This window comes from Podarcis liolepis, assembly GCF_965112155.1.
Source record: "Podarcis liolepis genome assembly, chromosome: 7".
NCBI classification, from domain to species: Eukaryota; Metazoa; Chordata; class Lepidosauria; order Squamata; family Lacertidae; genus Podarcis; species Podarcis liolepis.
Window position 1 is genome coordinate 87763591 of NC_139561.1, and position 26159 is coordinate 87789749.

A 26159-nucleotide genomic window follows, 5' to 3' on the forward strand; every position below is an offset into this window, starting at 1 on the left:
ACAAATTCTTTTTTTCCAGTTTCTGGCAATTAAGGTCCTCACCACGCCTGTGGCATGAAGGAATATTTTCTGATCTTCTTTTGCTATACCTGTGTGTTATTCCTAATAGGAAAGCTTCTGTAATTTTCACAAAGTTGTATTTAAATATTTTTTTAAGTTCATCATATACTATATCCCAGAAGCTTTTGATGTTTTCACAGGTCCACCAGATATGTATAAGTGACAGAATTTTAATTTATCCTTTCTTCACTTGCTTAATTCTCCCAAAGCTTCTCCCTGCCTTTTGGGTTGGTTTTTCATCTTCCCCAATTTAATTCGCTGCCTGTAGCACAAGTTTCTGGAAACTACCTTCAGGAGCAAAGAATGACCGTCTGAAAAACTTTCCGTTCACATTCAGGTTATCTCTCTAGGGTGGGGATGTGAAATTCAGGATGAGTCAGTTTTGAAGGCTGGGTGTGGGTCCCCACAGCCGCCTCTGCGAAAGACTCAGCTGCTATTTTATAACAGACTAGGCACAGGGTATGTTTAGGGATGCTGGTGGCGCTGTGGGTTAAACCACAGAGCCTAGGACTTGCAAATCAGAAGGTCGGCGGTTCGAATCCCTGCAACGGGGTGAGCTCCCATCACTCTGTCCCTGCTCCTGCCAACCTAGCAGTTCGAAAGCATGTCAAAGTGCAAGTAGATAAATAGGTACCGCTCCGGCGGGAAGGTAAACGGCGTTTCCGTGCGCTGCTCTGGTTCGCCAGAAGCGGCTTAGTCATGCTGGCCACATGACCCGGAAGCTGTACGCCGGCTCCCTCGGCCAGTAAAGCGAGATGAGCGCCACAACCCCAGAGTTGGTCACGACTGGACCTAACGGTCAGGGGTCCCTTTACCTTTTTATGTTCACATTAGCGGATTAAAGCACAGCAAAGTCATTTCCCCCTCGCTGCATTTGAAGCCACGCTTGCACGCTGTCAAGATTTATGTATAAGCTAAACAAGCTATAGCTTAGAGCCCCGCTCTCTTGGGCGCCCCCCCCAAAAAAAAATTAAACGGAAAGAACTGGATGTACATTCCAAAGTATAAAAAACAAATAAAATAAAACCTACTTACAGCAACAGTGTTTTGTGTTTTGTAGGCTCCCATGATGTAAGTCATGGGCCCCGCCTGCTAGCCTGCTCCCTAAAATATCACGGGTTTGCTCCTTTCTATATATAGGGTGCCTACATTCTGCATGGACTGGTACCATGGTAACATGTGCCAAGCCAATGGCTTGAGATATCTATGAGGTCCATAAATTGCCATATATTCAACACACAAAACAGCAACAATTTGTTGTTGACAAAGGACAGCTGGACATATAAAGGGCCCCATTACGTTCAGTAGCTTAAAGGTAAAGGTAAAGGGACCCCTGACCATTAGGTCCAGTCATGACCGACTCTGGGGTTGTGGCACTCATCTCGCTTTATTGGCCGAGGGAGTCGGCGTACAGCTTCCGGGTCATGTGGCCAGCATGACTAAGCCACTTCTGGCAAACCAGAGCAGCGCACGGAAACGCCGTTTACCTTCCCGCCAGAGCGGTACCTATTTATCTACTTGAACTTTGATGTGCTTTCGAACTGGTAGGTTGGCAGGAGCAGGGACCGAGCAACGGGAGCTCACCCCGTTGCGGGGATTCGAACCATCGACCTTCTGATAGGGAAGTCCTAGGCTCTGTGGTTTAACCTACAGCGCCACCCGCGTTCCTTCAGTAGCTTAGGGCCTCATCAAATCTAAATCCAGCCCTGGAGATATGCGACCCCAGCTCTTCCGTGAAGCTCACCTTTGCTGAATCTCATCCCATCCGAACTCACAGGACTATGCACTGCTAATCTACAAAAAGCTTACCTATGTTTATCATTTGCATCCTGAAATAAAAAGCCACGTGTGCAAAATCTCCCTTTCTACTCGCCTAGATGTGATTCTTAGTCACCGCAGGTGACCAGGCTGGTGGTGGATTGTGAGCCTCTGCCGAACTTAATTTCTCTCCCTCTTTCTCTCTCCATAGACTTCCCCCTGACAAAGAATGGCGCTTTCCCCCTCCAGAAGCCCAGGGGGCGCTCTCTCATTCTCTGAGCACTGCATTCCCGCCTCTGGTTGCAGATTCTTTGCACTTTAAAGAGACGGACTGGACTTTCTGCCCAGAAGGTTGACGATGGTTCCGGGAAGTGGAGATAAACGTGGAAAGGGGTGGGACGAACGTGGCTGTCAGTCCATTTTCTGTGTTTTCCTTTTTATTTTATTTTTTTTGCTTTTTTAAAAAAGAAACGTAGATAACAACAGGCCTGCAGAAACCATCTACCTTAGTAGATTTTTTTATATATGTATAAAAAATAAGTAATAATAATCTTTGCTTTATTTTTGCAACGTAATTTTTAAGAGAGAGAGAAAAAGTGAATGTAAGGGGACTTCCATGTTTGTTAGAGGGTGTTTCAAAAGGCTGCGCTCCTTTTCAGTTGTGTAAAAAAATCAGCTGGGTTTTAAAACGAATTGTAGTCTGTTTATTTGAATCAATAAATTATGGATATACAAGGGCGGTTTCTTTCATATTTCTGGGTTCCTTTACGTGGAATTAATATCGGGGGCCCTACTTGAATATTGAAAAATTGTACTTATTTGCTTGTTGTTGTTTAGTCGTGTCCGACTCTTTGTGACTCCATGGACCAGAGCACGCCAGGCACTCCTGTCTTCCATTGCCTACCGCAGTTTGGTCAAACTCATGCTGGTAGCTTCGAGAACACTGTCCAACCATCTCGTCCTCTGTCGTCCCCTTCTCCTTGTGCCCTCCATCTTTCCCAACATCAGGGTCTTTTCCAGGGAGTCTTCTCTTCTCATGAGGTGGCCAAAGTATTGGAGCCTCAGCTTCAGGATCTGTCCTTCCAGTGAGCACTCAGGGCTGATTTCCTTCAGAATGGAGAGGTTTGATCTTCCTGCAGTCCATGGGACTCTCAAGAGTCTCCTCCAGCACCATAATTCAAAGGCATCAATTCTTTGGCGATCAGCCTTCTTTATGGTCCAGCTCTCACTTCCATACATCACTACTGGGGAAACCAGAGCTTTAACTATACGGACCTTTGTTCAGGGCAATTGATATTAGTCATTGATAGCTGTATCCCCCTCGATGAATTGGTCCAATCCCCTTTAAAGCCATCCACTCGCAGGGACTGGCAGCATGCTGAAGACCATGTACCCGGAAAGAAGGAGGGCTGGTGTCTGACTCCAGAGAGGGAAGTGGTGATTTGAGGGGAGTTGTAGCGGCTAGAAGGCAAGAGTCGAAAGCAGGGGAAGGCCCTCTGCCTTGTTCCCTGTAACCTCACTTCTCGCAGGGAGGAAACCGCCAAAAGGCCCTCGGAGCTGGACTTCAGTGTCCGGGCAGAACAATGGGGGTGGAGACGCTCCTTCAGGTATATTGGGCCTTTGAGGCCATTTAGGGCTTTCAAGGTCAGCACCAACACTTTGAATTGTGCTCAGAAACGTACTGGGAACCAATGTAGGTCTTTCAAGACTGGTGTTATGTAGTCTCGGCGGCCGCTCCCAGTCACCAGTCTAATGTATTTGTGTGCAAGCCAGTTTTATCTTATTTTAACCTTCCATTTGATTTCCTTTCCCCTGTTCCCCTGTACCTATTACCCCTTTGTAACCACTTCCTGCCCACCACAGCCTGTTGTAACTCAGGTTCCAGTGCAGCCCTGTGGCTGAGGCTGGGGAAAACAAGTATTTTTTTCTATACTTCCCTGCTCACAATTCCTTGGAGTTTTGTGCCCTCTGCTGGACTAACACAGCATTACTTAAGAAGTGTTTATGCTCAGGTAAAATGGATCTCTCTCTTTTTAGGTTGCTTACTAAATCCTTTATTTTCATACTCAAAGCGATTCGTTCCTAAAACAAGAGGTGCTGGATCAGGGGCCTGCACAGAAGCTGAAAATCCTGTGCCTCTTTTTCCTGTTCTGCATAACCTGTCATCAAATGCACAGTGCCTATATCTTAAATGGATTTTCTGCCTATATACATAGAAACTAAAGGCTGTCGTCACGCTCTGCAGTTGCAGACGCAGGTAGGGTGATCTGTGGGCGGCGGGTAAGCAGGGTGGTGAGATGTAAAGAGAGGAGGGTTGGTCTAACTTAGAGACACATTCATAGAATTGTAGAGTTGGAAGGGACCTGAGGGTCATCTAGTCCAACCCCAGGAATCTCAGCTAATGCATTCATGACAGGGTTGCCATATTGTGAAGAGCAAAAAAGGGAACACATTTGCTGACTGGTGACCCTACTCATGAAAAAGATGTGTCCTGAAAAAAGGTGAGGAGAGCACTCTTGCGCTTGAGGGCTTCCTGTGGGTTTCCCACAGACATCTGGTTGGCCACTGTGGGAGCAAGTTCTTATCACACTCTTATGTGGACTTGGGGAAATGCGGCGGTTCTGTGATGGGACGTGTGCTTTGCACGGAAAAAGTATCAGATGCAATCCTTGGCATCTCCACCTGGGGCTGGGAGAGATCTCTATCTGAAACTGCCAGTTACAGATAGGTAGCCGTGTTGGTCTGCCATAGTCAAAATAAAAAATTCCTTCCTGTAGCACCTTAAAGACCAACTAAGTTAGTTCTTGGTATGAGCTTTCGTGTGCATGCACACTTCTTCAGATACACTGAAGAAGTGTGCATGCACACAAAAGCTCATACCAAGAACTAACTTAGTTGGTCTTTAAGGTGAAACTGCCAGTTAGAGTAGGCAGTACTGAGCCTGGTGGACCAATGGTCTGATTCAGTATAAGGCAGCTCCCTGTGTTCCTATGTATCAGGAAGGCCTCATTAACTGCTTCTTGCCACAGCCCCTGGTTTTGCCTTCGGGGAAAAGGTAAAGGTAAAGGGACCCCTGACCATTAGGTCCAGTCATGGCCGACTCTGGGGTTGCGACGCTCATCTCGCTTTATTGGCCGAGGGAGCCGGCGTACAGCTTCCGGGTCATGTGGCCGGCATGACTAAGCCGCTTCTGGTGAACCAGAGCAGCTCATGGAAACGCCGGAATGGTCCCGCCGGAATGGTACCTATTTATCAACTTGCACTTTGACGTGCTTTTGAACTGCTAGGTTGGCAGGAGCAGGGACCGAGCAACGGGAGCTCACCCCGTCGCGGGGATTCAAACTGCTGACCTTCTGATCGGCATGTCCTAGGCTCTGTGGTTTAACCCACAGCGCCACCCGTGTCCTAATAATAATAATAATAATAATAATAATAATAATAATAATAATAATTTATTATTTATACCCCGCCCATCTAGCAGCTTCCAACAGAACACTAACAATACAATAACCTATTACACATTAAAAGCTTCCCTAAACAGGGCTGCCTTCAGATGTCTTCTAAACGCCAGATAGCTGTTTATTTCCTTGACATCTGGTGGGAGGGCGTTCCACAGGGCAGGTGCCCCTACCGAGAAGGCCCTCTGCCTGGTTCCCTGTAGCTTGGCTTCTCGCAGTGAGGGAACCGCCAGAAGGCCCTCAGCGCTGGACCTCAGTGTCTGGGTAGAACGATGGGGGTGGAGACGCTCCTTCAGGTATACTGGACCGAGGCCGTTTAGGGCTTTAAAGATCAGACGTAGTGCACATTGTTGTTGCTGTTACCCCACCCATCTGGGTGGCTCCCAACATCATCATCATCATCATCAAGCTATCAAACATTAGAAACTTCCCTAAACAGGGAAGTGCACATGGACATAAATGCGCACAACTGCACATGAACACTAGATCCATGCGCCATGCTCAGCCAGCCACATCGCCCACTGCAGCTGCTGGCGTACCTTTTGAACTGTGCCTGCACAGCTTGGCATCCTTCCAAATATATATATTTTTTAAAAACCACCAAAGGCCTCCTTGGCTTTTAAATCAGCAGAGGGCAAGGGCTGTTAATGAGTGCAAGCATGCAAGAGACAGAGCGGAGCCGCCAGCAAATTAATTTTATTTATTTCTGTATCTTATTCATGTATTTATTTATTTAAAGGCATGTATCCAAGCCACTTAATATTTAAACGTCTCGAAGCAGTATACAAAAATGCAGCACAGAAAGAACCTAACTTCTGTTGTCAATGCTCTGGTGGCTTCCAGGCTTAGATCACCGCAGTGTGCTATACTTGGGGCTGCCCTTGAAGACGGTTCAGAAACCGTAGCTGGCGCAGAACCAGGGGTTACATTGTAGACCAGGGTCTAAGCAAATAAACACCAATCCTGCCTCAACTGTACCAGCAACTAAGGGGTTTCTAGGCTGTTTTTGCTTATAAAGCGATAAAGGTTGGAGGATGGATGGCGGCTAACAGATTGAGGTTGAATCCTGACAAGACAGAAGTACTGTTTTGGGGGGGAAGGGGATGGGCTGGTGTGGAGGACTCCCGGGTCCTGAATGGGGTAACTGTGTCCCTGAAGGACCAGGTGCGCAGCCTAGGAGTCATTCTGGACTCACAGCTATCCATGGAGGCGCAGGTCAATTCTGTGTCCAGGGCAGCTGTTTATCAGCTCCATCTGGTACACAGGCTGAGACCCTACCTGCCCGCAGACTGTCTCGCCAGAGTGGCGCATGCTCTAGTTATCTCTCACTTGGACTACTGCAATGCGCTCTCTGTGGGGCTACCTTTGAAGGTGACCCGGAAACTGCAACTAATCCGGAATGCGGCAGCTAGACTGGTGACTGGGAGTGGCCGCCGAGACCATATAACACCGGTCTTGAAAGTACGTTTCTGAGCACAATTCAAAGTCTTGGTGCTGACCTTTAAAGCCCTAAACGGCCTCGGTCCTGTATACCCAAAGGAGCGTCTCCACCTCCATCGTTCTGCCTGGACACTGAGGTCCAGGGTCTTCTGGCGGTTCCTTCACTGCGAGAAGCCAAGTTATAGGGAACCAGGCAGAGGGCCTTCTCGGTGGTGGCGCCCGCCCTGTGGAACGCCCTCCCACCAGATGTCAAAGAGAACAACAACTACCAGACTTTTAGAAGACATCCGAAGGCAGCCCTGTTTAGGGAAGCTTTTAATGTTTGATGCATTACTGTATTTTAATATTTTGTTGGAAGCCGCCCAGAGTGGCTGGGGAAACCCAGCTAGATGGGTTTACCTTTGGTTTTCAAATTGGGAAGATAGTTACCGTATTTTTCGCTCCATAAGACGCACCTGACCGTAAGACACACCTAGTTTTTGGAGGAGGAAAACAAGAAAAAAAATATTCTGAATCTCAGAAGGCAGAACAGCAAGAGGGATCGCTGTGCAGTGAAAGCAGCAATCCCTCTTGCTGTTCTGGCTTCTGGGATAGCTGCGCAGCCTGCATTCGCTCCATAAGACGCACACACATTTCCCCTTACTTTTTAGGAGGGAAAAAGTGAGTCTTATAGAGCAAAAAATACGGTAAATCCATCAATGGCTTTGTACTATTTTTTAAAGTAGAGTGGACAGGATCTGCTCCTTAAAATGTACAGTCATACCTCGGGTTACAGACGCTTCGGGTTGTGCGATTTTGGGTTGCGCACTGCGCCAAACCCGGAAGTACCAGAACAGGTTACTTCCAGGTTTCGGTGCTTGCACATGCGCAGAAGCACCAAATTGCGACCCACGCATGCGCAGATGCAGCGCTGGGGGTTGCGAACGTACTTCCGACACGGATCACGTTTGCAACCCGAGCGTCCACTGTTTAGTATTTTCAGCAGAGTATTTTAGTTTTTGCTATTTTCCTAACTGGGGTGAATATCTATGTTATTTCTACTTTTTATTATGCGCTGGGCGCTGCCACCCCTTCTCACACGGCTTGCAAGCCCCACCTACCCCCATCAAAACCCCATATCACAGCTCCTCTTCGTCCCCCCGCAATCCCCACTTTATTCAAACTTCTACTATTGTTTAAGACCACTGTTTTAAAACCTGCCTTCTCTTTCACTCCACTCCCCCACCCTGACCCCGTGCAAATCCAGGACTTCGAAAAGGTGCTACAAATCCTCCAACGAGGGCTGCGTGACGACAGCCTTCCTTTTTATGTATATAGGGGAAATTGCTTTGAGACACCTTGGTGCAAAAATGTAACGGATAATAATTATTGAGCATAGCCCAGAACAATCTGCAACTGGGGAGGGAGTAGACAGTGCCCTTTGACAAATTAAGAATTGGGGTCCCAACAGCGTGCCCCTATTGTCCTCCACGCAATGATGGTCATAGCTCAGTAGCAGCACATCTGCTCTGCACGCAGACGGCCCCAGGTTCCTTCTCTGCTGTGTCCAAGTATATCTGGGGGAAATTGTGGATCTGAAATGCTGGAGAGCTGCTGCCAGTCAGTGTGGGAAACAAAATAAAAAAAATCCTTCCAGTAGTACCTTAGAGACCAGCTAAGTTTGTTATTGGGACGCGGGTGGCGCTGTGGGTTAAACCACAGAGCCTAGGACTTGCCGATCAGAAGGTCAGCGTTTCGAATCCCCGCGATGGAGTGAGCTTCTGTTGCTCGGTCCCTGCTCCTGCCAACCTAGCAGTTCGAAAGCACGTCAAAGTGCAAGTAGATAAATAGGTACCGCTCTGGTGGGAAGGTAAACAGCGTTTCTGTGTGCTGCTCTGTTTCGCCAGAAGTGGCTTAGTCATGCTGGCCACATGACCCGGAAGCTGTACGCCGGCTCCCTCGGCCAATAAAGCGAGATGAACGCCGCAACTCCAGAGTCGTCCGCGACTGGACCTAATGGTCAGGGGTCCCTTTACCTTTTTAAGTTTGTTATTGGTATGAGCTTTTGTGTGGTCTCTAAGGTGCTACTGAAAGGAATTTTTTTTGTCATACCTCGGGTTAAAGACGCTTCTGGCTGAGCGTTTTCGGGTTGCGCTCTGCAGCGACCCGGAAGTAACAGAACGGGTTACTTCCAGGTTTCACTGCTCACGCATGCGCAGACGCTCAAAATGGCGTCATGTGCATGCGCAGAAGCGGCAAATCGCGACCCGCGCAGACACGGGTTGCATTCTGCTCAGGTTGCGAACGGGGCTCCAGAACGGATCCTGTTCGCAACCAGAGGTACCACTGTATTCTGTTTCCAATACTGAGGTAGATAGAGAAATGATCTAACTCAGGCACCCCCAACCTTCGGCCCTCCAGATGTTTTGGACTACAGTTCCCATCATCCCTGAGCACTGGTCCTGTTAGCTAGGGATCATGGGAGTTGTAGGCCAAAACATCTGGAGGGCTGCCGGTTGGGGCACGCCTGATCTAACTCGATACAAGGAGTTTCCTGTGTCCCGAGGAGGGAAGCAAAAGTAACTTGGGAATCGAGAGGCTTCCTCCCCCCGGCTCCCCCCCCCCTTGCTAGGAAAAGCTTCCCTTGCTGAAACGCCCTTCCTTTTTTAAGATACAGGAAAATAATGGAGGTGGCCAGATGTCATTAGCAGGCAGCCGAAGTTGGCAACTGTCCTCTTCGCCCAGACTGACAAGTCAGACGACAGCTCCACGCTGGATGGGTGTGGGGGGGGAGCAGCAGCAGCAGCAAAAGAGAGAGAAAAGGCCCTCCCCCTTTTACGAGGCCGGGGAGCATGCGCATTAACGCCAGCAGGGAAGGGAGGACGCTTTCCTCTCTGCGTCCGCGCCCTTTCCTATTCCGGGACAGGCTCGCGAGCGAGCAAGCGAGGCGGAGGCGGGCTCGGGGGGGGTCGCTGTTGAGAAAGCGCGCGCGCGCGCCAGCCAGCCGAAGCGGGCGGGGTTTTGGCAACCCGGGAAACGGAGCAAAGGGAGATCGCACCCCCCACCCCCCCTAGTCCACCCACCTCTTTCTCCGGTAGGGCTTTTCCCGTCGGGGCGGCTGGTGCAGCTGCGCCCTAACTCACCCGGCACCCCAAAAAGAGCTTTCTGGGGTGTGTGTGTTGCGGGGGGGGGGAAGTGCCAAGTGAGTGGCCCTGGGGGAGGAAGCTGCGGATGACTTTGCAGCCGGCGGAAGGAGCAGCAGCAGCAGCAACTGGAGGAGGAGGCGGCGGCGGCGGCGATTGCGGTTTCAGCAGCAGCAGCAGCGGCGCCGGCGAGCTCGGGAGCCCCGTGGAACGTTGAGGCGCCGGGAAGGAAAACACCCCCCATTGTGACGTCGCGTTCTTCGGAAGTGGAAAGTTTGTCCCAGCGTTCGAAAGGCGCGCCCGCTCGCCTTTGATCTCCTGGGCTCCCTCGCTCGAAAAGAAGGGACCCCCTTCCTCCCCCCGCGGCCAGAGGAAGCGGCTACTTTTCTTTCCCCCTCTCCCGCTGCTTCTTCCAAGGTGAGTGTGGCGCTGAGGGGAGGCTTCTCCCTTCATTTTCCCTGGGTGGGTGCGCGCACGTTTCTCCCCCCCCCCCAACACCCTCCTATCCGGAGCAACCCCTCCCCTCCCCACTGGGGGCGGCGGCGGTTCCAACACGTGTGCCCCGTAACGAGGAGAAGCCCGAGCGTGGGTCGGGGGCTCGCTCGGAACCTCTCTTGCCCGACCGATCGTGTGAACGCACTTTTCTCGGTCGACGCTCGCTTGAAGGCGTGGGGGGAGACGGCGCCGGGCCCTTTGATTTGTACACACCCCCCCACCGATTTTGACAGAAATTTGGGGTGGGTTTTTTAGAGCTGCTTCGCTTCTTTCGCCCTCTCCACTCAACGCACGCGCCTTTCCAGAAGTTGCCCAAAATCCTTGCAAAAAAAAGTTTGCAAATCTTTGAAGTGGGGGGGGGTCGCGATGAGGAAGAGGGGCGCGTGGCTTTTTCACGACCCGGGTTGCCTTCCTGTTTGATTTCCGTACAGATTCGTAGAAGCGCTTACAGGACTCGATTGGGGTGGGGGATGTGGGGTGGGGTCTGATTTGACAAATCTGTTAGCTTTAACTCCCTTGTAAAGAGAAGCGAGGCGGGTGTTTGTCTCGCCTTCCCCCCCACCCCACCCCACCGACGTTGGAAACTTCTCCTGGGTGGGACATCTGGGGTTTGAATTAAAACTGCCGTTTAGACAGGAACAAGCGGAGCGAGCGCTCGGGCGGCTGCGGACGCGTGTTCGCTTTCCGGAAGCGGCGCGCACGCTTGCCTGAAAGAGGTGGGGCGGGGGGGGGGTTGACCGGAGCAAGCAAGGGGGTCCCTCTCTTTCTCTCTCTCCAAATCTTTAATGTGGGGAGGGGCTGCCCACCCCCCGTTCTTTCCCTGCTTGGACAGTACTTTGCTAGATTTGAATTGGTGCCACGTTCAGAAGACGCCCTAGAGAGCCGAATCTGGTGTGTTGTGTGAATTGTGGCACTCTCTCCGAATTGGGGGGGGGGGGGAGATCTAATTCATCTGAGACTCCCCTGGAGGGGGGTAGAGGCTTGGACATCTCATTTCCTTCCAGTTATCTAGGGACCCGTCTCTTCCTCGCCGCCCCGCGCTTTTCCCTTTGTTACAGCTGCTCTCTTCAGAGCAGGCGAAAACTTCTTAATAAAGGCAAAAGACACGTGTGAGTTTTGCGCTCTCGTCTGGATGGTGCCCTTTGGCCTCCCCCACTCCGGTCACGTAGAGCTCTTTGACCCAGTTCCTCTGTAGCAATAGCGAGGGAGGGGGAAGGAGTTGAGCCGCGAAGGAAATCTGTGTGAACTCATTTTTGTTTCCATTCAGATCTTCCTCTGTGTGTTTCATTCTTTTCCATATCTGTCTGCCAAAAAAAAAGGGGGGGGGGAGAAATCTTCAGCTTCTTGGAGGTTGCCATTTTGAAACGGGGGGAGTTGCCTTGGTTTTCGTTTTTTAAAAAGTCCTGGCGTGATTTTGAAATGCGATTTTCATTTCATTTTGTTACTTCCAGTATGGAGGAGAGAAACTTTCCTCTGTGTCTAAAACTTTTGTCACCTGTTCCTCAACTTGGCTGAGAATTATTTTTCTGCCATGCCTCTTTTTTTGTGTGTTTTCCTTCTCCCCTGTCCCAAAGTATTTTGAATTTTTGGAGATTTTTTGGGGGGTGGGGTGGGGAGAACGACAGACACCTGGAAAAGTAGCGTGGCAATAAAATCAAGTCTCCGTCAACATAGAAAGTTCTTAACGCTCAGGATTGCAAACTGGGTGAGTGTAGTAGCCTTGCAGATACCCACCCACTCGCAATTAATAACTTTTTTGGCTGCTGGGCCCTAGCAAGGAACTGAAATCAAAACCCCAGGTTTGAAATGAGCGTGGGGGGGGGGTACATGCGTCTAGGAGTCTCTGTAAACTTGAGACTGACCTTCATACCTGTTGGCTTCCATTGATGTGGCTTTTGCGTGTGGGAAAAGTTGGGAATCAAAATGGAAGTTCACTCTCTTGAAATTAGGGACGCACACACACACAACCAGGTTACGGATTTGGAGCCTAGGCAGGCTCACAGAAATGAGGACTTGTGACCCCTCTGCCAGTCCCTCTGGGAAGTTTGTGGTGGAAGAATCCCACCCCCCTCGCTGAGATCTGGTGTGGTGTTGAGGTGGGTTTTAGGCTGGGGAAATCCGGCTTTTGGGTCCTTGCTCAGCCCCGAAGCACACTGGTAGGCCTTTTGCCAGCCTTGCAGGGTGTTGTGAGAATAATAATAATAATTTATTATTTGTACCCCGCCCGTCTGGCTGGGTCTCCCCAGCCACTCTGGGCTGCTTCCAACAAAGATTAAAAAATACATTAAAATGTCACACGTTAAAAACTTCCCTGAACAGGGCTGCCTTCAGATGTCTTCTAAATGTCAGGTAGTTGTTTATCTCTTTGACATCTGATGGGAGGGCGTTCCACAGGGCGGGTGCCACCACCGAGAAGGCCCTCTGCCTGGTTCCCTGTAGCTTTGCTTCTCACAGTGAGGGAACCGCCAGAAGGCCCTCGGCGCTGGACCTCAGTGTCCAGAATATAAGGCAGGGGTAGGCAACCTAAGGCCCGGGGGCCGGATGCGGACCAGTCGCCTTCTCAATCCGGCCCGCGGACGGTCCCGGAATCAGCGTGTTTTTACACGAGTAGAATGTGTGCTTTTATTTAACATGCATCTCTGGGTTATTTGTGGGGCATAGGAATTTGTTCATTTTCTTTGCCAAAATATAGTCCGGCCCACCACATGGTCTGAGGGACGGTGGACCGGCCCCCAGCTGAAAAAGGTGGCTGACCCCTGATATAAGGGGATAGATCACCCATGGCTTAGGGAAATTGAGGTGTTCTTAGTTTCCCATACTTCCCTTTTAGGGGATTAGAATAGGACTTCTCCAGGAGTCCTTGCTTGTTCTGGGTTGGAGAGAAAAGGGGAGGGAGGTGTTATGCCTGGTTTCTGTGCTGCTTTGAGGAGGGTCAGCGTTCAAGTGCCACCCCTGCCACAGAATCCTTCCATGACCTCGCGCAGCTCGCTGGCCACAGTCCAGAGCAAAGGACGTGTATCGACGTTCTGCTGGAACGAACAGGACTCTGAACCTCCTGTGGGCTTCCCCCGCTGCTTCCCAGTCTCACTTCCCCTCTCTGTGAAATGGGTTTAAAAAAGCACTAGTTTTATTATTACTTTCTGCCCCACCTTTGAAGGAGCTCAAGGTGGCAGGCGTGCCCCCCCCCCATCTCATTTAATTCTTCCGTGTGACAAGGGTAGGTCAGGCTGAGAGGTGGTGACTGGCCCCAGATCAGCCGGTGAGCTTCGTGTGGCCCGGTGGGGATTTGAACTCGGGTCTCGCAGGGCCTAATCTGGTGCATTTAACCACTGGCTCTCGGGGTGATTTGTGAAGGCAAATTCAGCACTGTACCTGAGCCCATGTCAAATGAAGGGCATAGGAAAGAGAGAGCTGTGTTCGTTTACTCCCACTGCCCTAAACTGCTGGGACGCATTCTGCCCGCACAGTGGCCAGCCAGATGTCTATGGGATGCTCACAAGCCGGGCACAGGAGGAGTAGAATTGGAGAGTGGGAAGGGCTCCCCAAAGGTCATCTATTCCAACCCCCTGCAATGCTTATTTTGCCCCATGCGGGGCTCGAACCCACAGCCCTGAGATTAAGAGTCTCATGCTCTAGCTGTCTCTTGGGGCCCGCAGTCCATAGGCAGCGTCCCTCTGATCCTGGAGGAAAAATACAGCCACCAGGGATAGCTCAGTCGGTAGAACTGAGAGACCCTTGATCTCAGGGTCAAGGGTTCGAGACCCGTGTTGGGCAAAAGATTCTTGCGTTGCAGGGGATTGGACTGGATGATCCTCAGGGGTCCCTTTCAACTCCAGAATTCTGTGACCTTTCCTCCAGGGAGCTCAAGTACATAGTCCTCCCCAATATTACTCTCACAACAACCCTGTGAGGTGGGTTAGGTTGAGAGGCACTTCCTGGCCCAAGGTGAGCATCGTGATTGGGTGAGGACCGGAACCCTGCTCTCTCCCAAGGTCTGTTCTGACACTCTAACCACTACACCACACTGCCTCCCTGCCGTTATCTGGACGCCCACAAATTCCCCCACCCATGCGCTACTACAACTACTATTTCTGAGGCCTCAGATGTATGGGGAGAAGGGTCTAAAACCGAATGCATGATTTGGCATTCTGGAAATCTTGATTTTTAAAAAAGCCCCGCAAGTTCCTGGACCTTATGACTGTGACAGTCGGGTCAGATTGGAAGTGTTGGGAGGGGGGTCTCCTTTCAGATAGGCAGAAGTGAGATTGCTAGGACTTTTCAGTGGGGGTGTAATAGTAGTAGGGGCTTCTGTGCTTCCCCTTGAATAAAACAAGTAGAACTAGCCGTGCAAATCATGCAACTCTGCAAATTTCAGGAACGCTGTTGCAATAATGCTGATAACGACAACAGCAGCGAGAATAATTTTATTATTCATACCCCGCCCTTCTGACCCGACCGCCGGCCTGTTTCGAATTGCCATAGCGCTGGCGGCGACGGAGCGTTTTGAGGCTGGCACCCCCCCCCCAAATCTGGGGGGCTCCCTGTGCATGTCGGTCGGCCACTTCTAACAATGGGAGAAGCGAGACCGTTAAATGTCAGACCGTGAGAAGCAGTGGAGGAGAAGGCAGCCGGGGCTGAAGGTGCAGGAAGGGGAAGTGGTTTGAAAAACTGTTCCAAACCAAGAATGGGCTGGAGAGAAATAGGGGGTAAAGGCAGGAATTAAATTGGGAGAGCCAGAGTCACTAGGGCAGGAGAAGAATCACAAAATCCTAGAGTTGGAAGGGACCCCGGAGGTCATCCAGTCCAACCCCCTGCAAGGCTAAAGCCTCCATGACAGATGGCCATCCGATCAGCGCTTCTCAACCTGTGGGTCCCCAGATGTTGTTGGACTACAACTCCCATCATCCCTGATCTCTGGCCTTGCTAGCTAGGGCTGATGGGAGTTGTAGTTCAACAACATCTGGGGACCCACAGGTTGAGAAAGGCTGGTTGTCGTTCCGGACTACAAATCCCATAAGTCCCTACCGGTGTGGCCGGGGATGATGGGAATTGTAGTCCTGCAAGAGGATGGTTCCCTGCATTTTGCCTCCCCTGTGCTAGAGTGACGCGCAGCCCACATTTTCAGAGGCGGAAATGGAAGTTGTCATTAACCCCAGATCTCTGTGGGTGTAGGGTGACTATGCCCTGTCCCTTTGGGTAAGTAAGTAAATAAATTTACCCTTCGTACAGGAAGTTAGTGGGAAACCAGGTCAATGTCAAGCTCCAGAGAATGGTGCGAGTCTAGTCTTTCTGCCTCTAGGGCCGCCACGTAGTCCTCACTTCCTGTTCAGAAGTTGCTGTTTGCTTGGCGGAACCGTGGTGCCGTTGTTGAGAATCAAGTCCTCGCATGTGACTAGTCCTCAATGCAACGGCTGTCCTGTGTGCATTCACCTCTTTCTAGCGAATCAGTTGTCCCAAAAGAAGTTAGTTGTGTGTGGGAGAGAGAGAGGAAGGAAGGAACGAACAAACAAACAAACTCTTCCTATCTTGGTCACCCACCGGAGATTCTGAGCTTGCCACAGGCGACCAAGCAGACGACTGTTTTATATACTGTATTTTTTGCTCTATAAGACTCACTTTTTCCCTCTGAAAAAGTAAAGGGAAATGTGTGTGCGCGTCTTATGGAGCAATTTTAGGCTGCGCAGCTATCCCAGAAGCCAGAACAGCAAGAGGGATCGCTGCTTTCACTGCGCAGCGATCCCTCTTGCTGTTCTGGCTTCTGAGATTAAGAATATTTTTTTTCTTGTTTTCCTCCTCCAAAAACTAGGTGCGTCTTGTGATCTGGTGCGTCTTATAGAGCGAAAAATACGGTAAACTCTGCCTGATATTGGTTGCCACCTTGAGTGTCCTTGTCTGGCTACAAATTGCCAGAGGACATGGTGATGGGACCAGCCGAAGGAGAAAAGGGGGAATGATTCTGGAGGAACATGGCTGGAGTAGGCAGCAGCTGGGACATGAGGCGTGTAAGGGTGAATATGGTAAAATTCTGGGCTGCATCAATAGGAGTATAGCATCTAGATCAAGGGAAGTAATAGTGCCACTGTATTCTACTCTGGTCAGACCTCACCTGGAGTACTGTGTCCAGTTCTGGGCACCACAGTTCAAGAAGGACACTGACAAACTGGAACATGTCCAGAGGAGGGCAACCAAAATGGTCAAGGGCCTGGAAACGATGCCTTATGAGGAACGGCTAAGGGAGCTGGGCATGTTTAGCCTGGAGAAGAGGAGGTTAAGGGGTGATATGATAGCCATGTTCAAATATATAAAAGGATGTCACATAGAGGAGGGAGAAAGGTTGTTTTCTGCTGCTCCAGAGAAGCGGACACGGAGCAATGGATCCAAACTACAAGAAAGAAGATTCCACCTAAACATTAGGAAGAACTTCCTGACAGTAAGAGCTGTTCGACAGTGGAATTTGCTGCCAAGGAGTGTGGTGGAGTCTCCTGCTTTGGAGGTCTTTAAGCAGAGGCTTGACAACCATATGTCAGGAGTGCTCTGATGGTGTTTCCTGCTTGGCAGGGGGTTGGACTCGATGGCCCTTGTGGTCTCTTCCAACTCTATGATTCTATGATTCTATGAAAATGAAATCTAGGCCAGAGCACCCTATTTATTTATTGCATATTCCTGCCTTGCTGGGGGTTGGACTGGATGACCCTTAGGGTCCCTTCCAACTTGACAATTCTATTATTGATCTCGCACCATTTTTTCCAAGGAGCATAAGGTGGCATGAACGGTTCTCCCTCACCACCTCATTTCATCTCCACAACAACCTGTGTGGTGGGTTAGTCTGAGAGGCAGTGACTGGCCCCAGGTCACCCAGTGAGCTCCGTAGCCGAACGGGGATTCGAACCCTGGTCCCCCGCGTCCCAGCCCGGCACTCTGACCGCTGGACCGCGCTGGCTGGCTGCCTTTCCTTGGGGTACCCAGGTCTCAAGTTGCCCTGGGGAAGGTTGGGGAGGGGCTGCTTAAGATGGGGGCACACAGATCAGAGGATCGTAGGAAGGGACCCTAGGGTCATCTAGTCTGACCCCGTGCAATGCAATGCAGGAATCTCAGCTAAAGCATCCATGACGGATGGGCAACCAACGTCTGCTTGAAAACCTCAAATAAGGAGAGTTTGCCACCTCCCGAGGGAGACCGTTCCTCTCTCAAACAACTCCTATCGTCAGAAAGGGTCTTTTATCCCCTTGTTTAGTTGTTTAGTCGTGTCCGCCTCCTCGTGACTCCCTGGACCAGAGCACGCCAGGCACTTCTGTCTTCCACTGCCTCCCGCAGTTTGGTCAAACTCATGCTGGTAGCATCGAGAACACTGTCCCACCATCTCGTCCTCTGTCGTCCCCTTCTCCTTGTGCCCTCCATCTTTCCCAGCATCAGGGTCTTTTCCAGGGAGTCTTCTCTTCTCATGAAGTGACCAAAGTATTGGAGCCTCAGCTTCAGGATCTGTCCTTCCAGTGAGCACTCAGGGCTGATTTCCTTCAGAATGGATAGGTTTGATCTTCTTGCAGTCCATGGGACTCTCAAGAGTCTCCTCCAGCACCATAATAATTCAAAAGCATCCATTCTTCGGCGATCACCCTTGAATTTTGTGGGAGATGTCATTGAAAGGCTCGTTCCCCCCCAGCATCCGGCTCACAACCAGTACGTCTACAGCCATGTATCTCCCTAGCCCCTGCTTCCCCCAAACAGCCGCCCATTGTGGAGCTTCCCCAGTCCAGCCCTGTTAAAACTGAGGTATACTATACAAGCTAGGATGCGGGTGGCGCTGTGGGTTAAACCACAGAGCCTAGGGCTTGCCGGTCAGAAGGCCGGCGGTTTGAATCCCAGCGACGGGGTGAGCTCCCGTTGCTCGATCCCTGCTCCTGCCAACCTAGCAGTTCGAAAGCACACCAGTGCAAGTAGATAAATAGGTACCACTCCGGCGGGAAGGTAAACGGTGTTTCCGTGCGCTGCTCTGGTTCGCCAGAAGCGGCTTAGTCATGACTCGGAAGCTGTACGCCGGCTCCCTTGGCCAATAAAGCGAGATGAGCACCGCAACCCCAGAGTCGGACACGACTGGACCTAACGGTCAGAGGTCCCTTTACCTTATATACTATATAAGCCAGCGCCAAATGGCACCTTGTATCTAGGTTGTGGTTGCCGCAACGGAATGTCTGTTCGCCATTGGGTTGGACTAGATGACTTTTGGGGGATCCCTTCCGACACTACAGATCCCTTCCGACAGCTACATGGCTTGACTGTCGCTTGCTGTTACAACAATTCACTGGTCCCAGTATTCAAGAGGGAGATACACACACGTTGGAAATGGCATTAACTATTGAGCAAGGCAGACCTTTTTAAACCTGGCGCCCAGAAATCTCCACGCAGTTTCCATCGGACCTGCGCCAGTAGCAAAACGCGCCTGGCCAATTTCAAACACAGCTACAGTCGAACGTTTTGGCTCCTGAACGCCGTAAACCTTGAAGTGAGTGTTCTGCTTTGTGAACATTCTTCGGAGCCTGAACCTCTTCCGCAGCTTCTGATTGGTTGCAGAAGCTTCCCGCAGCCAATCGGAAGCCGGGCCTTGGTTTCCGAACGTTTTGGAAGTCGAGTGGACTTTCGGAATGGATTCCGTTCGACTTCCGAGGTACCACTGTAAATACTTGGGTTAAGAACTTAATTTGTTCTGGAGGTCCGTTCTTAACCTGAAACTGTTCTTAACCTGAGGTACCACTTTAGCTAATGGGGCCTCCTGCTGCCACTGCGCCGCCGAAGCACGATTTCTGTTCTCATCCTGAAGCAAAGTTCTTAACCTGAGGTACTATTTCTGGGTTAGTGGAGTCTGTAATCTGAAGCATCTGTAACCCGAGGTACCACTGTAAAGGTAAAGGGACCCCTGACCATTAGGTACAGTTGTAGCTCACTCTGGGGTTGCGGTGCTCATCTCGCTTTATTGGCCAAGGGATCTGGCGTACAGCTTCTGGGTCATGTGGCCAGCATGACTAAGCCGCTTCTGGCGAACCAGAGCAGCGCATGGAAATGCCATTTACCTTCCCACCAGAGTGGTACCTATTTATCTACTTGCACTTTGACGTGCTTTCGAACTGCTAGGTTGGCAGGAGCAGGGACTGAGCAATGGGAGCTCACCCCGTTGCGGGGATTCGAACTGCCAACCTTCTGATCGGCAAGTCCTAGGCTCTGTGGTTTAACCCACAGCGCCACCCGCGTCCCTAAAGCAAAGTTCTTAACCTGAGGTACTAGTTCTGGGTTAGCGGAGTGTGTAACCTGAAGCGTCTGTAACCCGAGGTACCACTGTACTCTGTTTTGTATTGCATGGGGCCAATTGTAACCTGAAGTAGAGAGCATGGAGGGCCTTGTTAATTTTGATATTCTCCTGTTTCCTCCTTCTCTTCAGCCTTGTATGGACTGTGGCGCTTGCCCGCAGCCATGGGGAAGATGCTATCAAAGATATTTGGCAACAAGGAGATGAGAATCCTCATGCTGGGCTTGGATGCCGCCGGCAAGACCACCATCCTCTACAAGCTGAAGCTGGGTCAGCCAGTGACCACCATCCCCACGGTGGGCTTCAACGTGGAGACGGTGACCTACAAGAACGTCAAGTTCAATGTCTGGGACGTCGGGGGACAGGACAAGATCCGCCCTCTGTGGAGACACTATTACACCGGCACCCAGGGGCTGATTTTCGTGGTGGACTGCGCCGACCGCGACCGGATCGACGAAGGCCGTCAGGAGCTCCACCGCATCATCAACGACCGGGAAATGCGAGACGCCATCATCCTCGTCTTTGCCAACAAACAGGACCTCCCCGACGCCATGAAACCCCACGAGATCCAGGAGAAACTGGGCCTCACGCGCATTAGGGACAGAAATTGGTACGTCCAGCCGTCCTGCGCGACGTCGGGGGAAGGACTTTACGAAGGTTTAATGTGGCTTACTTCCAACTACAAATCATAATTCTAGGGCTATATATCTATATCTATATATATATATATAATTTACGCGCGCACACACAAAAAGAATCTCTAACCAATGAATCCTAGAACATATATATATATTCTCTTTTCCTCCTCAACAAAAAAATTGAAAAGGATTCTTTGCTCTAGCAGAAATGGAGAGTTTTCTCGGCAAATTGCTTTGCTGTGGCAGAAGCGGAGAGTTTTCTCGGCAAAGGGACGTGGCAGCAAGTTTGTCCACAAGAGATTTTTCTCTCTCTCTTTCGCCTCCTCCTCTGTCCTGGGAGATGGCGGCGTTGGATATATTCTGATGGGAGCAAAGGGGTGGGGGGCGGGGAGACGTTTAGCCCCAACCCTATATACAAAAGCTATGTCTCCTAGGTTTGCACCCCTTCATTCTTTCTCTCTCTGCCCCCCAACTCCTGTGGTTCTCCACCCTGTGGTGTCCTCATCCTGAAAGCTGAGCTGCCTTGTGGGCAGAGCTTGGCGAAGTTGCCCATGCCATAATGGCAGTATGTTTGGGTAGGTGGGCACCTTGTTGAGAGCGAAGGATGGATTCTGGTCTCCTTGCTTAGCGTTCCTGCCTTCCGCAAGCCTTGGGTTCAAGGGCCGCAAGTGGACAGACTCCCCTTGGCTCATTTTTGCAGGGTGGGTAGGTGGGCACAGGAGAGAGACACTCCCCCACCCCGAGACGAGGCGTGTTCAAGTCCTGGTGCCATCCTGTGCAGCCGATGGAGGTTCACGTTCCGGAATGCCTCGCTTGCTGCAGGCTGCGCCCTGTCCTTCTTTTGCTGGGAACACCCGTCTCTCTTTCCCTGCCTCTCCCCTCTCTCTCTTGACCTGCTCAACCTGCTGGGGTTCGTGCAGGCAAGGATGTGCAAGGCCAACGCCCGGCCGAACCAGTTCCCCCACCGCAAGGTGGGTGGAATTGAAGGAACCATTAATCAGAGCTGGGGCTGGCTCCCTCTCGCCGGAGCCTAGATCTTCCTGACGGAGGCAGCTGGAGCTTCCCTCCACTTTTTCAGCAAGGGACAGGTGGATTTTTTGGGGGGGGGGTTACAGATCTGGACAGCTTCCTGGGCTTTCCACTTGACTTTGGGTTGGGGAGTTCCTGGCTTCCAACCTGGCCAGATTTCTACCCGGGCTGAATCGATCTGGGTCTGTTTTGCTCCTCTGCCCTGTTCCGATGCCATCCTTCTGCAGAACTTGTTTCCCCAAACGGGGAATCGCCTACGCCGCCCCCTTCTCTCTTTTCCCATCTCTGGGCCACAGCCTTGGCTAAAGATCTGCCTTGCCAAGTTTCCCATCCTAGAGAAAGGACCATTGGACCCAGTATTTGACAACCTGGTGCCCTCCGGGTCTTTTGGACCACCACTCCAAGCATCCCCTGCATTTGGGGGGTGCCAGGTACGCAAGGCTGATTTAACTCAGCTTCAGCGGTGGTTGAGACCGTCTTCCAGCTGTTGGGAACTACGTGTTCATTCCCGGGGTGTGTTTGTGTGTGTGTGTGTTCGATGTGAGAAACGTGCTCCACCGGTTGTTTTCCAGGTGGGCGCGGATTCTCCTCGCTTCCTAATCTTACCGACAAAGTTGGTGAAATTTTTGGTCCGTAGCAGCTTAAAACTAAGCGCAGGATCCGAGGCACAGAACAAATAAGAGGCTTCTTTTCAGGGAACATGAATCACTTTGCCCTGATTTCACACTTCTGCTGTAACTCGAGATCGTATTTCCCTTTATTTCCCACCCCCACCCCCCTTTGCATTTGAGGCCGATTCTTAAGAAGCAGTGACCAATTTGGGGTGGAATCTCTCTTTGTCATCCCTTGATTCACCCTGGGCAGGGAGGACTCGCAAATGACCCCGCCCTTCCAAATTGCTAGCTTTTAAACTTGAAATGGATTCGTCCTCTGTCCCCTCCCCACCCACCCAGCAAAATGGGTCTACTCAGGTAGTCGGGCATTTCCACCTCCCTCCCCTTCCTGCCCAGGATCACAATGGGGAGATCTCAGTTTAACTTTGCAAACCTCTTGCTTGAATGCCTTGCAGGGTGAGAAACCTCCCCTCTCTTTGACACAAGATCCGGTTAGTTTTCCCCGATTTCCTTTCGCCCCCTGAACTAACAGGTGAGGACCGTGTGTGTATGTCGCAGGGGCAAATTCTCGGTGTGAATGGTTTTTTTGGCACTGCAGCGGGAAGAAAGCTTTCTTCTCTCGTCCCCCATGAAAAAGAGGCAGCTGTTACATGGCTCAGGCCTTGATTTTTCTGGTACCCCTTGTTTCGATGCGCACAAGGGTTCCCCAACTGCAAGCTGCATCTTAAGGTAGATTTTTATTTTTGCTTATTGCACGGGGGCACGGATCGGGAGCCTGTTGCTCTGTGCTTTGGGGAGAAAGGAAAAGGCTCGTTTTCTGGAAAACACTGACTCGTGGTGGTGGAATTGTACGGAAGGCACCAAGCGATCCGGGTCGGGTCCTTCCTCGCACCCACCCCTCCCTGGGACCTATCGGGCCTCGTGTTCCTGCTGTCCCCACAGAGAAGTCTTGCCCACTGTCCTTTGCGCCATGTTCCCACACCGCAGCCCGCTCTGCTTGGGCGTGATCCTTTTTGAGCAAGCGTGACTCATAACTCCCACAAGAAGTGTTCGTTCTCCTCTCCCCCCCCCCCTTTCAGTAGGGGGAGGGAGCATTTCTGCACAGCTCAGCCAGCTCTTAACGCACATCTGCAGCAAACTCTTCGTCCCTCCTTGCCAGCCTTAGAGCGGCAACCACGTCTTGCCTGCTTGGCCCCCTCCCAAATTTAACCTGCGGCGGCGAAGGGATCTGTGCCTCTCCCCCCCCCCCCAAAAAAAAACCCTTGCACCCAGGACCAAAAGACTGGTGTGGGACTTGGATGCAGAACTCTGTGCCTGAATTTCATGGTGGCAATATTTTGTGCAAATGCACCTCTCTTCCCCTACCCTACAGAACGGAAGTTTTGATGCTGATTTTTAGTGCCTGTTAAAACCCTTGATTTTTGCTCAGATCCCTGAATAGTGGGGTTTATTATTTTTTTTGGAGGGAGGGGGTGACCAGGTGTGCCCCCCCTCCCGCTCCTGATGGCAATCTTTCTTTCTCCCCCAAATAAGCTGCATTTAACCACGGTTAGAAACTGCACTTGAAAAGTACGCTTTGAAAGTATCTCGCGGGGTGGGAGGTTTTAACTCTTTGACATTCTTGCGCTGTATGTTTCTCCCCCTCGCTTCCAAAATCACCCGATCGCACCAAGCACTTCTCTTCCCGCCCCCAATCTTGCTGACATTCCAACGGATCTGCTTTGCTTTGTGGGGGCAGGATCCGCCAGTCGGATTCCCGGGCGATCGCGTCGGAACGAGACAGAATTTAAAAGTCAGGTGACCGCCATCTGGTTAGGCGTTCCGAGATAATCCAATTCCGCTGGCACGAAACGTGTGTGACCGCGGACGTCATCGGGAATTTGTGTGATGGGAATTCAGGCTTGGGGGGTGGGGGGGCGGGAATAAAACCTCTGGCCTCTTTCTCTCTCCCAGATACCTTCTGCCTCCTTTTCATTTCTTCAAAGTAAAATGTTGCTTTTGGCTGTTTCCCCCGAGTTTCTTTTTTTTGGGGGGGGGGGAGGCTGTGTGCTTTACCTTGCAAAGAAATAGGTGGAAAGACGTCACTGTTTGCCCCCCCCCACCTTATGATGAAAAATAACCCACCTTAAACAAAGCTTTTCGAGCCGCAACACCTGGGTAGGGTGAATGTGGCAGCCAGGTCTCTGCGGATTCTAGGGCACAGATGGCTGCAAATTTAAGCTGGATGGCAGTGGTTAATTTGGGTGGGCCAGGCCTTAATTTGCTGGCGAAGATCTGAGATCTTAGCCACTAGGATACGTGTTTTAATGCACTTCTTCCCTGACTTGGAAAGTTCTGTGTCGGTGGTGATGATATAAGAAGGCACTTAATTTCCCACCTCCTTGCTCAGTCACTCTTACCCTGCCTCCCTAGTTTTTTGCCTTTTGTGGGTTTTTCTGCCTGTGTAGTCACATTAAAATAATTCCCAGATCACGCACAACGGAGGCACGGAGGTGCTCTTATTTTTTGCGGGTGGGAGGGAACGATGTGTGTGAATATATCTGGGAGGGTTTCTGCGATGTCAATAAGGGCGTCTCAGTTCCTGAACGGAAGAACAAGGTACTTTTTGTAATCAAATCTGCAGCTGTCTTAACTGGAATACATTGGGTTTGTCTTTGGGTTTTTCTTGGTTCCCTCCTCTTCCCCCACCCCACCCCGCAAAAAATCATGTTTTCTTTCTTCCCCCTGACTAGCAAAATGAGGGGTGTGTTTATCAGATGCTGATCTGCATATGCAAATGTACTGTACATTTAACGCTGGAATTTCTTTTGGAATCTTTTCTTTCAGGTTGGGGGAAATTCAGACGTGTCTTGTGGTTATGGGTTCCCGGGGTGGGGGAACACCCTAATCTTTACAAACAAAGGGCTCACTTCAGTGAACTGTTTTTTAAAAAATTAAAAAATAAAAATAAATGATTTTTCTTTCTAGCCTTCATGAAAATTGTGTGATTTTTCCTTATTTAAAACAAAAAAACAAAAGAAAGAAATTCCAACTTCATTGAGGTTCGTCTTATCAGCCTTACAGATAAGCCCTCAAGTCTTATGCTGGCCCACTTGCCTTGTGATAAAAGGTAAAGGGACCCCTGACCATTAGGTCCAGTCGCGGATGACTCTGGGGTTGCGGCGCTCATCTTGCCTTATTGGCCGAGGGAGTCGGCGTACAGCTTCTGGGTCATGTGGCCAGCATGACTAAGCTGCTTCTGGCGAACCAGAGCAGCGCACAGAAACACCGTTTACCTTCCCGCTGGAGTGGTACCTATTTATCTACTTGCACTTTGACATGCATTCAAACTTCTAGGTGGGCAGGAGCTGGGCCTGAAAAATGGGCGCTCATCACGTCACGGGGTTTCAAACTGCCGACGTTCTGATTGGCAAGCCCCAGGCTCTGTGGTTTAGACCACAGCGCCTCCCGCGTCCAAATTAAGACTTGGGGGGCGCACTTGCCTGCTGGTCGCCTTGAGACTCTTCCAACTCTCCACAGGCGACCAGGTGAGTAGCAAATACAAGGCTGTGGCTTATGTTTGTAATTCAAAAGTGGTTATTTTCTTCAAGCGCAACACCTCCTGTAGTGTCTTTTTCTTCTTTGTCTCTTAACAGCCGCGCGGCAGGCAGCCATTCACCAGGTCCATTTTTCTTGGCTGTGGAAATTCAGCGTACAGTGGTACCTCTGGTTGCGAATGGGATCCGTTCCGGAGGCCTGTTTGCAACATGAAAAGAGCGCAACCCGCAGCGCCGCGTCTACGCACGCACGGGTTGCGATTCGCCGCTTCTGCGCATGCACGTGATGCCATTTTGTACTTCTGCGCATGCGCGAGCAGCGAAACCCGAAAGTAACCCTTTCCGGTACTTCCGGATCGCCACAGGACGTAACCTGAAAGAACGTACCTTGGGTTACATACGCTTCAGGTTACAGACTCCGCTAACCCAGAAATAGTACCTTGGGTTAAGAACTTTGGTTCAGGATGAGAACAGAAATCGTGCTCCGGTGGCGCGGCGGCAGCGGGAGGCCCCATTAGCTAAAGTGGTGCTTCAGGTTAAGAACGGACCTCCAGAACGAATTAAGTACGTAAGTTACATGTCACTGTAACATGAAGCGGACGTAACATGAGGTATGACTGTCATCGAAAGCACCACTTAAGTGGATCCCAGCTTCGTTTACATATGGTAGGGGCCGTCACTTCATCACAGTTTCAACTTTCCCCTTGTAGT

At 50.9% G+C, this 26159-nt stretch overlaps 2 protein-coding genes and 1 long non-coding RNA gene across 4 annotated transcripts in view; 2 read left to right on the plus strand and 1 right to left on the minus strand.

The window, feature by feature from the left end:
* Window positions 1-2553, plus strand: part of LOC310712649 (SPARC-related modular calcium-binding protein 1-like) — a 68849-nt gene extending 66296 nt beyond the window's left edge. For both annotated transcript variants that reach the window (XM_083515923.1, XM_083515922.1), the window contains exon 12: window positions 2030-2553. The gene's annotated coding sequence lies outside the window, so the exon portion shown is untranslated. The remainder of the gene's footprint in view (window positions 1-2029) is intronic.
* Window positions 1-9147, minus strand: part of LOC310712747 — a 410683-nt gene extending 401536 nt beyond the window's left edge. The window contains exon 1 of the long non-coding RNA XR_014528979.1: window positions 9128-9147. This is a non-coding gene — a long non-coding RNA (uncharacterized lncRNA). The remainder of the gene's footprint in view (window positions 1-9127) is intronic.
* Window positions 9148-9545: 398 nt separating this feature from the next.
* On the plus strand, window positions 9546-24891 carry LOC310712714 (ADP-ribosylation factor 6-like). Its single transcript, XM_083516044.1, has 2 exons — window positions 9546-10255; window positions 19764-24891. Exon 2 carries the CDS (start codon window positions 19796-19798, stop codon window positions 20321-20323), a length of 528 nt encoding a protein of 175 aa, XP_083372170.1. The 5' UTR covers window positions 9546-10255; window positions 19764-19795; the 3' UTR covers window positions 20324-24891.
* The last annotated feature ends 1268 nt before the right edge of the window (window positions 24892-26159 follow it).